This window comes from Argentina silus, assembly GCF_951799395.1.
Source record: "Argentina silus genome assembly, chromosome: X".
NCBI lineage: Eukaryota > Metazoa > Chordata > Actinopteri > Argentiniformes > Argentinidae > Argentina > Argentina silus.
The window spans coordinates 18,747,839-18,763,192 of NC_139653.1; the positions used below are offsets into that span (position 1 = coordinate 18,747,839).

Sequence of the window (15,354 nt, forward strand, 5' to 3'; positions counted from 1 at the left end):
TGATATATTCAGAAACACCGTTATGAAAAACGCGCAGGCCATAGGTCGTTGTCTATAGAATTTAGCATAAATAATAGCAATCACTTTGGTGTATGCTTTTCATAACGTTCGTTGATTGATAGGCTGAGACTAGTGTGACCAAGCTGCACAGTGGACACATCGCTACTGGGTACTGGTAGCTAGTAGGTGTGACACAGATATCATCCCTGATTGAATCAGGTATATGAAATCAGACTACTAATGGAAGGTATTATACATTGTAAACCAGAGGACTTGGAGGATTATTACGGGTTACTCGGATGTGATGAATTATCCTCGGTAAGAAGAGACCTGGCGAGAGATTTTGACTTCGATCTGGCTATTTCTGGTACTTGCGCGAGCTAGCCACACAAGCGCAACCGCAAGACTTGTGTAGCTACTACTAGCTATACTAGCTAGCGTTAGCTATCTAAGTTAAACGTATACTGTTATGAGACTGGTTGATAAGCTCGTTGTAGAAAATACTTACATAACATTAAGCAGACAGTACTACTAACGTTACTACGAATCGTATCTTTGAATAGTTTGACTTAGACTGCCATAATTATAGCTTTAGCCACTTTACTCTACCTAATTGTAATAGCAAGCAAATCATTCGTTCACTCTACCACCACCAGATTGGTTCTTCTGACTCGAGTCTTTATCATCTGTCTCATAGGCCCTACTATCTCTGGCCCGGGTTAGAGCTGGAGCAAGGCGTAGGGGCTGGACTCGGGTTAGTGCTAGCCGCATAGCATCCTCTTGCTCTATGCAGTCCTATCTATGGACAAATGGAGTGGAGACTTTGCGACTTTTATCGAAATAAATCGCCAAAATACATAGTTTGTGATAAAATCATTCTTTCACTGACTGTTATGGTTCTCGTGTGTTTTCCAACAGAGAATCAAGCTAGCCAAATGTGCCTTGCAAGTTGAACGAAAATAAACGTCCTTTTGAACTACTCAAGCCGAGGGGTATACTACGAGGCGAGTTAAGGGGAGTCAGCGAGATAACTTTAGCTCCAACTCAGGATTTGGTCAAAGTTACCTCGCTTACTCCCTTTGCTTGCTATTAAATTACTTTGCAAGATAATTTGGCAAGCTTGAAGCCCGTCAAAGGAGATAACCAGCCAACGAACCATCTGTCTATGAAAGAAGGATTTTCTTACAAACTGTCATAGCGGCGTTATTTTTATTTTCATACTTGGCAACGTTTAGGACTGTATAGAGAGGAGAACGCTATGCGGCTATCTGTCCATAGCATTGCATAGAGGACGGTGCTATCCAGCTAATTGTCCGTAGTTATTGTTATTATGTCAGCTACAGACCTGAAGCTCGGGTTACAACTGGAGCTATGGTTAGGGCTGGAGCCCTCAAGTCCCCAGTTTTTAAAAAGTCTGGTCACATTACTAGACAACTAGATAGATAGCAATTCAATAGTCCGTTGAAATACTCAGTGGCTCGGTGTTTCCCTCAGATTTTTTCAATCCACATCCACGGTTGCCATTACTAATATTTTCTAATGAGTTCTATGTAAGCCTAACAGTTTTATGCAGGGAAAAACAGATTGTCCAATGGTAGGGGAAACAGTGCAGTGGCTGCTATATCTTAAATAACAGTTCTCTTTCTTTTTTTAAAGACAGAACAGATTGCCAATGAATACAAGATAAGAGCATTGGCATGTCATCCAGACAAGCAGCCTGACAATCCAAGGGCAGGTAATGGATTGTACTGTGTGAAGATCACTTGTTTACTGTTGGTCCCACCAGGTAATGAGATGTCCTCCAATTAGGCACTGTCAGTGATTTCGGCAAGCAGAAACAATGGAGCAAATGCATTTAAACATGCAAATAGCCCTTGATGTCTATGACATATGTTAAAGGAATGACATTCCATGAGAGCTGCATTATGTTACAAAACAAGCAATGGAGTCATGGGTCTGTATTGTTGTGCAGTTGTTCTAGTCTCATAAAGGTATTCAGGAGACATATTCATCATAATCAAAAAGTATAATTTGAAGTTATTAAAGAAATGACTGACAATGCCCTGCAGTCTACAGCTCAGTCAAGAAACAACCCCTGGCGACTCTACCCTAATAACTTGTGTAGATCTGAAAGGAGAGGGTAGGTATAAGCTAGATGGTAATAGTTCCACCATGCTCTTCGAGGTGGAATCTCTGACATCTTGCTTATACTTATCCAATCCTTTCAGACCTAGCTTACATAAGTGATTAGGGGTATGGGCAAGGAATTGTTTCTGGACAGGGCCTGCCTACCTCTTAAAGGTAGACTCAGCATTATAACATGATCATCATACACAATAGGGCAACTCCCAAGAGTGTCCAAATCTGCCATTGCTCTTCCCTGTGTTTCGATTGGCTATAGTATTAGCGTATTGATTTCTCCTGGCTGGTACGGCCACTCTGTTATCAAATCATAGCTTGTTACAGGAAGTTGGCAAATATAAACTACCCAAAGCAAATATGTATTATTTCCTGTTCATACATGTCCACTTGACAGGATTTTATCACAATGGTCTGGGTAGCCGATAGCCATGGTGGAAGATTGTATCAACTAATTTAAACAAAGCTCCTTGTAATTGCAATTTCCACTTGTGGCCACCAGGCAGCCAGATTTCATGTGCAGCTCCTTTAAGTCAGTAAACAGGAAGTTTACTGTTCTTCCTGCTGTGTTTGTGTGTGAAATTGCTGAGTCTACCTTAAAAGCCACTGTACGATGTTCATACCTTCCCTTCGAAGACTGGACCACTAACCAAAATCTAGGCCTACTATAATATGAAGCAAATGCATCCCATGATATTTTCACATTCATAGCATAAGATACTATATCTGTATTGCTCAAGGAATGACATTCCATGAGAGCAACATTAAATTCTATTTCCTCATGTTGTCACCTTTTGTTTTAGTGGAACACTTTCAAAAGTTGCTAGAAGCCAAAGAAGTTTTGTACGATGAAATCAGCAGAAAGAATTATGACAATTGGAGACGGAGTGGAATTACCATATCATTCCGTGACTGGAATGCCCGCGGTGACTCTGTAAAAACTGTACGTATAACGGCATACTTACGAGAATAGATGCTCAAACATAAAAACTAAAATGTATACACTGTATCATACCGGCATAGCAGATTTTATGTTTTGGGTAATCATGTTTTCAGTCAATGCATTGGGCTGTGAGGACAAAAAAGGACCCCATGCTGGAGGGTCCAAATGCAACATCATCTGTTAGTTCTCAAGACAGAGACACTGGCTGTGAGCGGGTGATGTCAGAGATGCCTTCACCAGATGCAGTGCCATCTTCAAGTGAGCATTTTCCTTTTTTTCACTTCCCTTGTTCATTCCCCAAGACAGTTTTGGGATATTTATTGAGATACTACGTCATATTATGTTTTTTCATTATTGCTATATGGCCACATTCATTATGAAAATGTGTCTATATTATCAACATTCCAGTCCAACCAGGGTTGTGGTTAATGGGCTATTTGCACTAAGAACTTTTCTTATCCCTGTAAATTTGTTTCCGATCAGGCAGCCGCAAATGTTCCAACTCAAAGATATTATTCTCCAGTTGTCTTCAGGATTTGACTAAACTGGACATACATGAGGTCCATCGGCTTACTGAATATTCAAGAAAAGTTGCTAATAGTTGGAGAAGGATTTATGTTTCCAGTCATTTATGTGATGATGAAGGTTTGTGTTAGTTTTCAGCTAGTTTACCAGGTGTCCGTTTTCAGCACCAGAGAGTCAGTTACAGTGACACAGCATGGCTAGTTAACTAGCTCACTAACTTACTATGTATTAGACTAATCATTTAGTGCAGATAGCTCTATGTTATCTGAAATCTGCTGTAGGTCTAATTATAACTAGAGAGAAAACCGCATCTGATGGGAGGGCTTGCTGTAGTAACTACAACAGGCTAATTGTGACTGTCTGAACTTCTGACGTCTAAAGTAGGCTACATTGGCTTGTTGCTGACTTCACATGGAGTCATTAAACTAGCTAAAGTAAGTGATAATTCAATGCCAAAGGCAGCGAGTAGTTGAGATTACACAGCTGGCTGAGGATGTCTCCCTCCAGGTGCATCATCTTCTTGGTGCACAATAGTGCCGGTCTGGTAGCCTTAAGAGCTAAACTGGCCATGATCAAATTAGTCTCTTACACAATCACAACCCAATACAATATACAGACAATCGACATAGAGAAATAAACATTGCGTTTGATGCGTCATATTGGAAAGAGGAAGCGTTTTATCTTACTACTACTACTTTTGTCTATACTCCAACATTTTGGATTTGAAATCAAACAATTACTATCGGGTCAAAGTAGAAATTCTCAGCTTTAATTTAATGTTGGTTCACCATTTAAATGGTTTTTTTCAGATTTGGTTCACCATTTAAAAAGTGCAAAACTTTTTAAACATACTGCCCCTATTTAAATGTTCAATACTTCAGAAGTATTGAAATAAATCATATAATGTCCAAATAAAGTACTCATGTTTAGTATTTGGTTGACAATCCCATTGACCCCACCAGATGGTGATGCTCTGCCATGCCTGTACTGCAGCCATCTTCAGTTGTTGTTTGTTTTGATGTCTTTTTGCCTAAAATCTTATCATCAGGAAATGAAATGCATGTTCAATTGGATTTAAATCTGAAGATTGACATGGCCAGTACTTTCCAGAACTTTCCACTTTTTGGCCCTGAAAGACTTCCTAGTTGCTATGGCAGTATGTTTGGGGTTGTTGTCTTAAGACTAAACCCACTTGCAATGAACATATGTTAGGGTCTAACTCTGGTGTAATTGGATGCAGCAATGCTGAATGTTTAATCTCACTTGCAACGCACAACTTTCAGGTAATGGCGAAGGGATATATTCCTCTAATGTATGTAACAAATTAGACCTAAGAATTCAAGGTCTACCAGTGTGCGTACCAGAGTCTACAAGAGCGCTACATGTTTTGCCTAGAAAAATCAATAGTTTCACATGCTGTATTTCTAAGACTACATCAATTAGCGATGAAATATTTCCATAACCATGCCAATATTGGGCAACATGCTTTGTTATTTTAGGCTATGTGATATATACACTCACTGGCCACTTTATTAGGTACACCTTGCTAGTACTGGGTTGGACCCCCTTTTGTAGCCCATTTGCTTCAAGGTTCGACGTGTTGTGCGTTCAGAGATGGTCTTCTGCATACCTTGGTTGTAACGAGTGGTTATTTGAGTTACTGTTGCCTTTCTATCATCTCGAACCAGTCTGGCCATTTTCCTCTGACCTCTGGCATCAACAAGGCATTTTCGCCCAGAGAACTGCCACTCACTGGATATTTTCTCTTTTTCTGACCATTCTCTGTAAACCCTAGAGATGGTTGTGCGTGAAAATCCCAGTAAATCAGCAGTTTCTGAAATACTCAGACCAGCCCGTCGGGCACCAACAACCATGCCACGTTCAGTCACTTAAATCACCTTTCTTCCCCATTCTGATGCTCGGTTTGAACTTCAGCAGGTCGTCTTGACCATGTCTACATGCCTAAATGCATTGAGTTGCTGCCATGTGATGCAATAAATAGTAGCAAGAAACCAATGTATTTCCCAAACCTACTTATATTCTGTCAATAAATCGTTTCTTGTTTAATGGGTGTAGGAACTTCTATTAAGCCAACTCATCAACATGACGACAAATCCACAGCTGTCCCTTTTGAAATAATTGATTGATAATCATACAAGGCAGAATAATTCCCACACTCAGTTGAAGGCTTGGGCAGTCTATCCCATCTTTTGTAGAAAAGTTATACATGTTTCACACGGTTAAGAAGAAACAAGGTTCAACAGTTCTGTAGTTTAATGGAAAGTAAACCGTAATAACAAAGGAAAGTATCTGTAAAGGATAAAGACAACAGTGAAAATACTAGAAAATGTTGGAAGGAAATATGCTTTAGTTAAAGTAACATTCCCCATTATTAAAGTAAAAATTGTTACTGTCCGTACATTACTCAGAAAGGGGGATGTAATTGTTATTGCAATAGCGTAGGGTTATTAGGGGAGATGAATAAAGCCACGCACTGACTTCAGATGTCCTGCTTCCCGACACTTTCTTATAATTATTTTAAGGCCATTCTAATAAAAGTAGCCAGCCTCTTGTCATGAAACAAAAGTGAACAGGCTGCAATATGGCCAATAGATGTAGGCTAAACGCCGATCTCAATGCTCTAAGCTTCTCTTTTCATTTTTGCGTATTGTCTATCAAAGATGAATGACAGTCGTATTTATTAGACTAGAAACATAAGTTCCAGAAGAAACTTTGTGGGCTTGCAAAGTCTTATTTTGGTAGTCCTACCCAGTTTAAAGATGGTTTGGACTATAGATAGATAGATAGATTTGTTTGCTGTGTAGTTCAAAGAAAGTGAGATGGTTTGGTTGGTTGGATGGATGGATGAATGATTGATTGGTTGATTGGTTAGACAGATGGATAGATTGGGTAAGATAGCAGGTCATAGACGGGTGAGAGAAGGATGCATGAATAGATAGATAGATAGATAGATAGATGATAAAAGGTTAGATACTGTAGATGAGAGAAGGTTAGATAGATGGTAAGATTGATTGGTTGATTGACAGGATTAGCCTGGGATAGTTCAGTGGAGTGGGTCGATATTAGAGTGGTTGAGAGTGGTGGTGTTGGTTGGTTAAGTGGTTGAGAGTGGCCCAATTTTGACAAAACTACGGTGAAAGATACATCTTGCAATAGAGATTTTAGGAGATTGGAGGTGACGTCATTAAACACGTCATAATGGGGGGCAAAGTGGAGAGCTAGGAGTGTAGCCTAATGCAGTACAAATTTGGGAATAATATTTTGAGAAATCAACGCAAAGCTATAAGAAGCAACACTGATAAAAAAATCGAATAAGCACTACAGGTTTTGGTAACTTTTCAGTCTGGTTACGAATGCAGCTGTAGGCCTATAGCCTAAAGATTTTGGGAATACTAATTTGTGTGTGAGGTCTGTTATGCAGCATAATTTAATACTGAAACTTGGCCATCAAACATCAATACGGAAACCAGAGTTGTGTAACCTTGGTTTATAGTCATTGTAACCAAATAATTTGCCTGTACAATGAATTTGGGAATAATATTTTGAGAAATCAATGCAGAGCTGTAATAAAGAATTATTACTTCCGGTGGAACTAAAGGCATCTTATATCAATAAGAGTTAGTAGCCTAATGGAGCCCAAATTATTTTCCTCTTTGGTCACAGAAGGTGATCGCACCAAGAGAAAAGCCCTCCCTGTGTGCACAATATAATAATTGGAATAATAATAAGTATGAAGAATAGCAAGTGTTGGACTTGCTTGAAGCAGCCTAGGCTTATTGTATCCTCTCTGTCATGATACATTATCATCACTATATGGCCTGAAATGGATGTGAAAATTAAAAACCAGGCTACACAGACATGCTGGATGAAAGTTTTCAGTTTTCATCAGTTCTGCTCTGCCAACGAGAGGTACATCTCCTATTTTTGGAAAAATCTAAGACACTGCTGTTGCTGCTTATGCTGTCTAGTTGTTAATTAATCAATCAATCAAGTAAGACAGTCCTTAGTTATGTGAATGGTGCAGTTTTATTAGGCTACAGGCACACATGTTTCCATGCACCTTGTTGAGTGCACTACTTGTGTGTAACCCTAGTTGGGACATTTCCTTTGTGCATTGTCATGATTGGGTCATGTCTAAAGGCTTATATTTGTGAAATATATGTTTAATATTTTTTTCCGAATGGTGCCTGCCTGTTGTTTATTGGATAACCATTTTCTGTTAAACAAAAATAAATAGGCTAGCTTATCCTAGGCAAGGCTATTCTATCGTATCAATCGAAGGTGTAGAGGTTGATGTTCAAATCACTGAGAAATCTCTGCAGGTATTATAGGCATAGCCTATATCATTACATTTATGGCATTTAGCAGACGCCTTTATCCAAAGCAATTTGCAAAAACCAGGGTCTTGAATCTGATGTGAGCTGCTTCCGGGAGCCAGTGAAGGGTGCAGAGGAGGGGAGTGACATGGGAGAATTTGGGGAGATTGAACACCAGACGGGTGGCAGTGTTCTGGATGAGCTGCAGAGGCCTGATAGTGGAGGTGGGGAGACCGGCCAAGAGTGCGTTACAGTAGTCAAGGCGAGAGATCACAAGTGTTTGGAATAAAAGTTGTGCTGTTTCTCTGGTGAGGAATGGACATATCCTTCTGATGTTGTAGAGGAAGAATCTACAGGAGCGTGCTGTCGCTGTGATGTTCACCACACAGGATAAGTGGTTGTCAAGGATCACCCCAAGGTTCTTGGCTGTATGGGAGGAGGTCACAGTACAGTTCTCTACTGTGATGGAGAAGTCTTGGAGAGGGCAGGCTTTCCCTGGGAGGAAGAGCAGCTCAGTCTTGTCAAGGTCGAGCTTGAGGTGGTGGGCTGACATCCAAGCAGAAATGTCAGCAAGATACGCAGAGACACGTGTTGCCATCTGTGAGTCAGAAGGGGGGAAAGAGTTGAGTGTCATCTGCATAGCTGTGGTAGGAGAAACCATGTGAGGAAATTACCGAGCCAAGAGATTTGGTATAGAGGGAGAACGGTAAGGGCCCTAGGACAGAGCCCTGGGGGACCCCGGTGGTGAGGGCTTGTGGAGAGGACAGCGATCTTCTCCACGTCACCTGGTAAGAGTGATCGGCCAGGTAGGATGCAAACCAGGAGACTGCAGAGCCAGAGATGCCCAATTCTGAGAGGGTGGAGAGAAAGATTGAGTGGTTTACTGTGTCGAATGCAGCGGACAGGTCCAGAAGAATGAGAACAGAGGAGAGGGAGGAAGCTCGAGCAGAGTGGAGGGCCTCCGTGACAGCAAGGAGAGCAGTCTCAGTAGAGTGCCCAGCCTTAAAGCCGGATTGGTGAGGGTCAAGGAGGTTATTCTGAAGGAGGTAGTGAGACAGTTGGTTAGAGACAGCATGTTCAAGGGTTTTAGATAAGAAGGAGAGAAGGGATACCGGTCTGTAGTTATGGACAGCAGACGGGTCAAGAGTTGGTTTCTTGAGAAGAGGCTTGAGTCTGGCTGTCTTGAAGGCAGCTGGGACAGATACTGTAACAGATCCTGAGAGGAATTGATTAAGGTGGTAAGGAACGGAAGGAGGTCTTTGGAGATGGATTGGAGAAAGGGGGAAGGGGATAGGATCAAGGGGATCAAGGTGGTTGCCCGCTAGGATGTGACCAGTTTTAGAACATCATCAGGGGAGAGGGGGAAAAAATCTGATACGCCAAGAGACCGGTTGTAACGCAGTGGGTTTGGGAGGAGAGGTAACAGTGTTTCTAAGAGGTAGAGGGAAAGAGCTTCTAATGTCATCAACCTTCTTTTCAAAGTAGGAGACAAAGTAATCGGCAGACAGAGAGGGGGGAGGAGGTGGGTTGAGGAGTGAGGAGAATGTGGAGAACAGTTTCCTTGGGTCAGAGGCAGAGGATTGAGGAGGAGGAGGAGGAGGAGAGAGAGATAAGGGTCTAGGTCATCAGGGAGGCCAGTTTTTTGCCATTTCCTCTCAGCTGCCCGGAGCCATATTCTACAAGCTTGCAGGGTTTCAGACAGCCAGGGAGCGCGTGGAGAGGATTGTGCCGGCCTTGAGGTCTGTGGACAGAGAGAGTTGAAGGATGAGGAAAGAGTGGACAGGAGGGTGGAGGAGGCTGAATCAGTGGATAGAAGGGAGAAGGATTCAACAGAGGGTAGGGCGGATAAGACAGAGGAAGAGAGAGCTGTGAGTGAGAGGCTGCGCAGGTTGCGACGAGATCATGTATTTTGTAGTTTAAATGATCAGGCGCCAGTGTCTCCATTCGCAGCATGGTGCAGCTGGCCAACCCAGCTGGGATGCTTAGTCACAAGAAAAGTTAAGGGTGCGTGAGTTAAATGAATTCATAGAAATAACAAAAAATGCATTGGACATTGTTGATTATTAGGCTATTATATTTGTTAAGGCAACATTTGCTTACATTTGGTTGTGCTTTTCACTTTATGGTCTCTATTATACCATTTCATTATAGCCTCATCTGAATTGAGACTATTGAGTCTAACACTGCATTGCAGAATGAACATTCTTGACTGGAAGCAAATGCACAGGGATACCCTTTTTGTGACATTGCTTAGTGCAAAGAGCCTATTTCAATTCCAACTGAAATTCATGTGTTTGCTCATGAACTGGACAATTTACCACCAATTGAAATTCTAAGGGTCTTCATGCAATTGAATTGGAATGTAAGGTTCCAAAATAGTAGGTTCCAAGGTTCCAAAATTGTTCTTGCTCATACTTATTAGTGTGCTTGCGAAGCGACACACTACTGCTATTCTTCATACTGAATTTTATTATTATTATCATTATTATTATTATATGTTCTTCTCACTGCTACTCCTACAGCTTTCATGCAAAACATACCATTTCAACTTTATAATGTACAGAGAGGTCTAACTGGAGTTGCTTATAAAATATAACTTTTTGTACTCATTATACTTATATTTACCATTTAAAAGTGCACATTTTAACATGGAGATCTATGGTGACCAAAAGATGACATTTTTGGAACGCTGCTGTTCGTACACATTTTAAGCGACACACTCCAAACCAACTTTAGAATGTGCAGAAAACTCCAAATTCTAAACCCTATAAAAAGCTTTCTGATACTCAAGACAACTATTCAACTTTTTGTAACTGTAAAAAGTCCCATTTGTTTTACATGGAGTTGCTCATGAACTGTAAATGCTGTCAATCTGCTATAACTCTGACTCTGTTTTGCTAGCAATCATAACAATGATGCCTGTCTTTAGAATGACGAGTGTCATTTTTCAGTAGTTTGTGATGTACGGACATTCATACAGTAGCGTATTAGCTAGTGTGTTCCACTGACCCACTATTGACCCACTATCGCCAATTTGACTTCTTTGTTTGTGAAGGATAAGCCGGAGGGTTGTTTGGGTGTGTTGGTATTGATTTATTTGAAGAATTGCTTGGATTTCTGACCTGAACAGAATTTAATCAATTAAGGGAATTGTTGTGCAGGAACATTGGATTGGGAATTGCTTTTTTTCATTCACAAAAAAACTGAATTTAGAGGAATTTAATTCATTATGAATTACAGGTGAGGATCTGGAATTTGAATTGATGGAATTTCCAGAATGACTTCAATCCTAAATCCGTCTCATATTACAAAACAATCTGTCTGTATTTGAATTTTGAAAAGTCACTTTATTGGGTTCAATCTATATTCAGAATGTGATGTTTTGATTAATTGTATTCGCAACCAAAAATTAAAGAGTCGAAGACCAACTTCAAAATTTGAAGGCAAACACATTTTCCAGAGAAGGATTCCTTCGTGATATGATTTTAATGGTAAGTTGTGCCCTATGCTATGGCATTGCTGACTGAACAGAATATGGCCATGTCAGCAAGAAAAATGGCTTGGGCAATCAACTACAACCAAGGTAGTGAAACTTTATGATGAGGTCATACATACTGTATCACAGGAGGCTATTTACAGTGCCCTGTATAAGTCGTGGGACAGTGAAGGATCTTTTCTTCTTTTGGCTCTATTCTCCAAAAGTTTGGATTTTAAATCAAACAATTACTATGAGGTTAACCATTAACATTCTCTCCCTGAACCCAGGAGACTTTTTGCCGCACCCCAATGAGTCCATATTAAGTACTCTTCTGCTCTGGTCACAGGTGCGGCTTGTCACCTGTGATCAAAGGAGGAGGAAAATAGAGGAAGACAAACTACACACATAATACTTCCATACACTCATTCATAACTGATTACTGAATAGGTTGTAATGATGGAAAAATATACATATCTGTTAGGATGAGGAAATATGGATGATGAACATAACTGACCAGTTAATACAGATATAAACATACATATAAACATAAACACTCATACTTCCACTCTATATGGACATGGCAGGCACCTTGTGAAGGCCTCCCTTCACACCCACCTTAAATCTTACCTTTTTAACAAGCTCCTCTGTATGTTTTCTGAATGTCAACTCTTTGTCAAACCAAATGCCCAGGTATTTATAAGAGGGGACACGCTCAATGGGGGCACTACCAAAAGTACATATGCATAAATCAGATACATTTTTCTGTGATTTGGTAAAAAAAAAAACATATACTTGTTTTTTCCAGCATTAAGTACCAATTTCAGCCCAACAATTGCTTTCTGCTCAGAAACACCCTGGTCAATCGTGGAGGCAATAGCATACACAACAGTGTCATTGGCGTATAAATGCAGGTTACAATTATTTACAGATAATCCAATATTGTTCATAGTAAAAAGAACCGGACCAAGAATCGATGCTTGTAGGACACTCTTTGTTATGTCCAGAAAACCAGATTTAACACCATCAGTTAAGACACATTGCGTTCTGTCCTTTTAAATAATTTTCAAGCCAGCTACATGAAGCCTGATCCAGGCCTATTTCAGACAACCTCTGAATGAGTAGGTAATGGTTGACCGTATCGAATGCCTTGGAGAGATCTATAAATAAAACCTTGCTCGTTAAAATGTGTTTTTGAAAGGAAGCGTGGAGCAGATTTTTAAAAATCTTTTGATCTTTAATACAGGCTATTGGACAGTGATCACTGATATCAAAACACCACTGGCTATATACAGTGCCTTCGGAAAGTATTCAGACCACTTCACTTTTTCCACATTTTGTTGTGTTGTAGACTCAATTTAAAATGGATTAAATTAAAATAATTTGCCACCAATCCACACACAATATCCCAGAATGACAAAGCGATAACTGGTTTTTAGACATTTCAGTAAATCTTTTAAAATTGAAACACAGAAATACCTCATGTACATATGACACTCTTAAAATTAGCTAAATTGCAAAAATGTCATCAACAAATAAGTTGAATGGAGTCCATCTTAATACAAGGATAATAGTTCATGTAATTTTGGAATTAATATCTTTGTTTTTATAGGGTCTCTGATTTGCATAGGAATCAATTACACACTGTGTGGATCAGGTTGTCATTACATAAATTACATTACATAAAAACAAAGATATTAATTCCAAAATTACATTAACTATTATCCTTGCATTAAGATGGACTCCATTCAACTTATTGAGTGATTTGTTGATGACATTTTTGCATATTAGCTAATTTTAAGAGTGTCATAGCAAAGGGTCTGAATATAAGAAAACCCCCAAAACAACTGTCCCACAGATCAGAAACACTCTCCAGGAGGTAGGTGTGAATATACCAGAGACTACTATCTGCAGGATATGTCACCAGCCAAACTACAGAGGCTTCAATGCAAAGTGTAAACCAATAGTTGTCCTAGGAAAGGATGGTTAGGTTTGCTAAAAAGTATCTAAAAAGCCTGCTTAGGTCTGGAAAAAGGTCTTGTGGACAGATGACTATCATCATGTCCCAGAGTGATTGTATAGGGAAGATTAGGAGAAAAAAAGCCCAAGATTTACAGCATATCACCTCATCTGTGAAACATGGTGGAGGGGGTGTTATGGTTTGGGCATGTATATGAATGTATTATGAAGTGTACAGAAACATCTTGTATAAACCTGTCCTATATGAATGTATTATGAAGTGTACAGAAACATCTTGTATAAACCTGTCCCATTACTTATGGTGTCCTGAAATAGGGGGACTATGTAAAAAAGTGTTATCATTTCTAAATGGTGAAACCAATATGTACACAAATACCATCAATTAAAAGCTGAGAATCTCTACTTTAACCCCAGAGCAATTGTTTGATTTCAAATCTTTTTGAGTATAGAGCCAAAAGAAGAAAAAAATGATCACTGGCCCATTACTTACGCAGTGCACTGTATATCCAATTTGAATTAATTCAAATTATGTGTTAACATTCATGAACCATAGTAAACACTTTTCATGTCTCCAATATCCAGGTGACTATTGCCATCATCGGTTTCGCTGGGCTGCTGACTCGCCATCCAGTCTTCTGCAGAAATTCAGAAATTATGAAATCTAAATGAAGCATTGTCAGTCTCCTTGTATACCCGAATTCTATCTAATTTCAACAGTAATATTGTAATTCTCAATCTGTGTATATATACATGTTATCTGGTTTAACTAATAACACCTATTTCAGTTTAACTTCATTATTGAACATAATGAAAGAATATAACAAATAAAAAATATATTAAGCCATTCCAGAGACCTGAAATTCAGCTCCTTCCTTACATGAAGATACAGACATGATTACAATGGTATTTAGTACTGTACTGCTGCTCTGTTTTTAGTTGTTTTGATGATGTATAGGTTGTCAGCAAGTTGCCTTAGATAGTGTTCTCATAACTATAATGAATATTATGTACCTAATATGCTGATTCTACTCAGGTGTTGTGTCAGTACGTGTTCCTGTGTTAGATAATGTTCCGCCTTTTCTAAATTGTAGTTTTAAGAGGTATCAAAGGCAAAACTTAATTGATGATGGCTTACTTACATGTCGACTTTGCATTCTAAGTATTTACATGCATTTTTTAAGAATATTAAGCAGAATATTTAATTTATGTAGGACTTATCACAATGTGTTAGATAAGATTACAGACATAACAATATATCATCAACAAATAAAAATGAAAAATGTATCATTTGAATACATTATTTTCATATTGGCAATCTAAAGTGTATGGAAATAATAAAATCACTGTTACAATATATTTAAAAAAAAATTGCTTTACAAGGGTACAACAGGGTTGACAATCATTACAAAAGGTGTGTAACAAAATATTAATAATATCATCAATAACTGTAATTAGTCATGAAACTGCTTTGGAGGACTCTGGCCACGTACATACTACCATCTTTTGTCTCGACAACCGAAGTTATTAACAGTAGTCACTCCCATTCTTATTCAGTAGCCAACATACAGGGCCGGCTAAAGGCATAGGGCGCCAACTTCTGGTGTGTGCTGGTCGCCCTCAAAGGGGGAAAAAAAAAATCGCCGGTGGGCGCCCTTCCTCATTTTCTGCCTTGAGGTAACAAATGCACAAATAAAGAAAGAAAGAAAGAAAGAAATACACTTTGCACCCCTGTTCCTCACAATGTTTCGTCTGCTCTGGCCTGCACTTGTACTGTGCGAAGTGCGCACTGAAAGTGGGGGAGGATGGGTTACCGTTTGATGCGCATCATCACAGACAAGTCCAGGACTTAAGAAGTGCCAGAGATTGCTAGACTGACTGACGGACAGATGTCAAGAGGCAGATATCTATTTTCACATTTGATTTAATAATGAAAAGGTCCAAGCCTTCAGGACCTT

At 39.5% G+C, this 15,354-nt stretch overlaps 1 protein-coding gene across 1 annotated transcript; it reads left to right on the forward strand.

Annotated features, from left to right (window-relative positions):
- The first annotated feature begins 180 nt into the window (after positions 1-180).
- Positions 181-14,587, forward strand: dnajc12 (DnaJ (Hsp40) homolog, subfamily C, member 12). The gene is made up of 5 exons (XM_083696102.1): positions 181-318; positions 1,657-1,735; positions 2,943-3,082; positions 3,196-3,340; positions 13,982-14,587. The coding sequence occupies exons 1-5, from the start codon at positions 241-243 to the stop codon at positions 14,062-14,064; spliced, it is 525 nt and encodes a 174-aa protein (XP_083552228.1). The 5' UTR covers positions 181-240; the 3' UTR covers positions 14,065-14,587.
- The last annotated feature ends 767 nt before the right edge of the window (positions 14,588-15,354 follow it).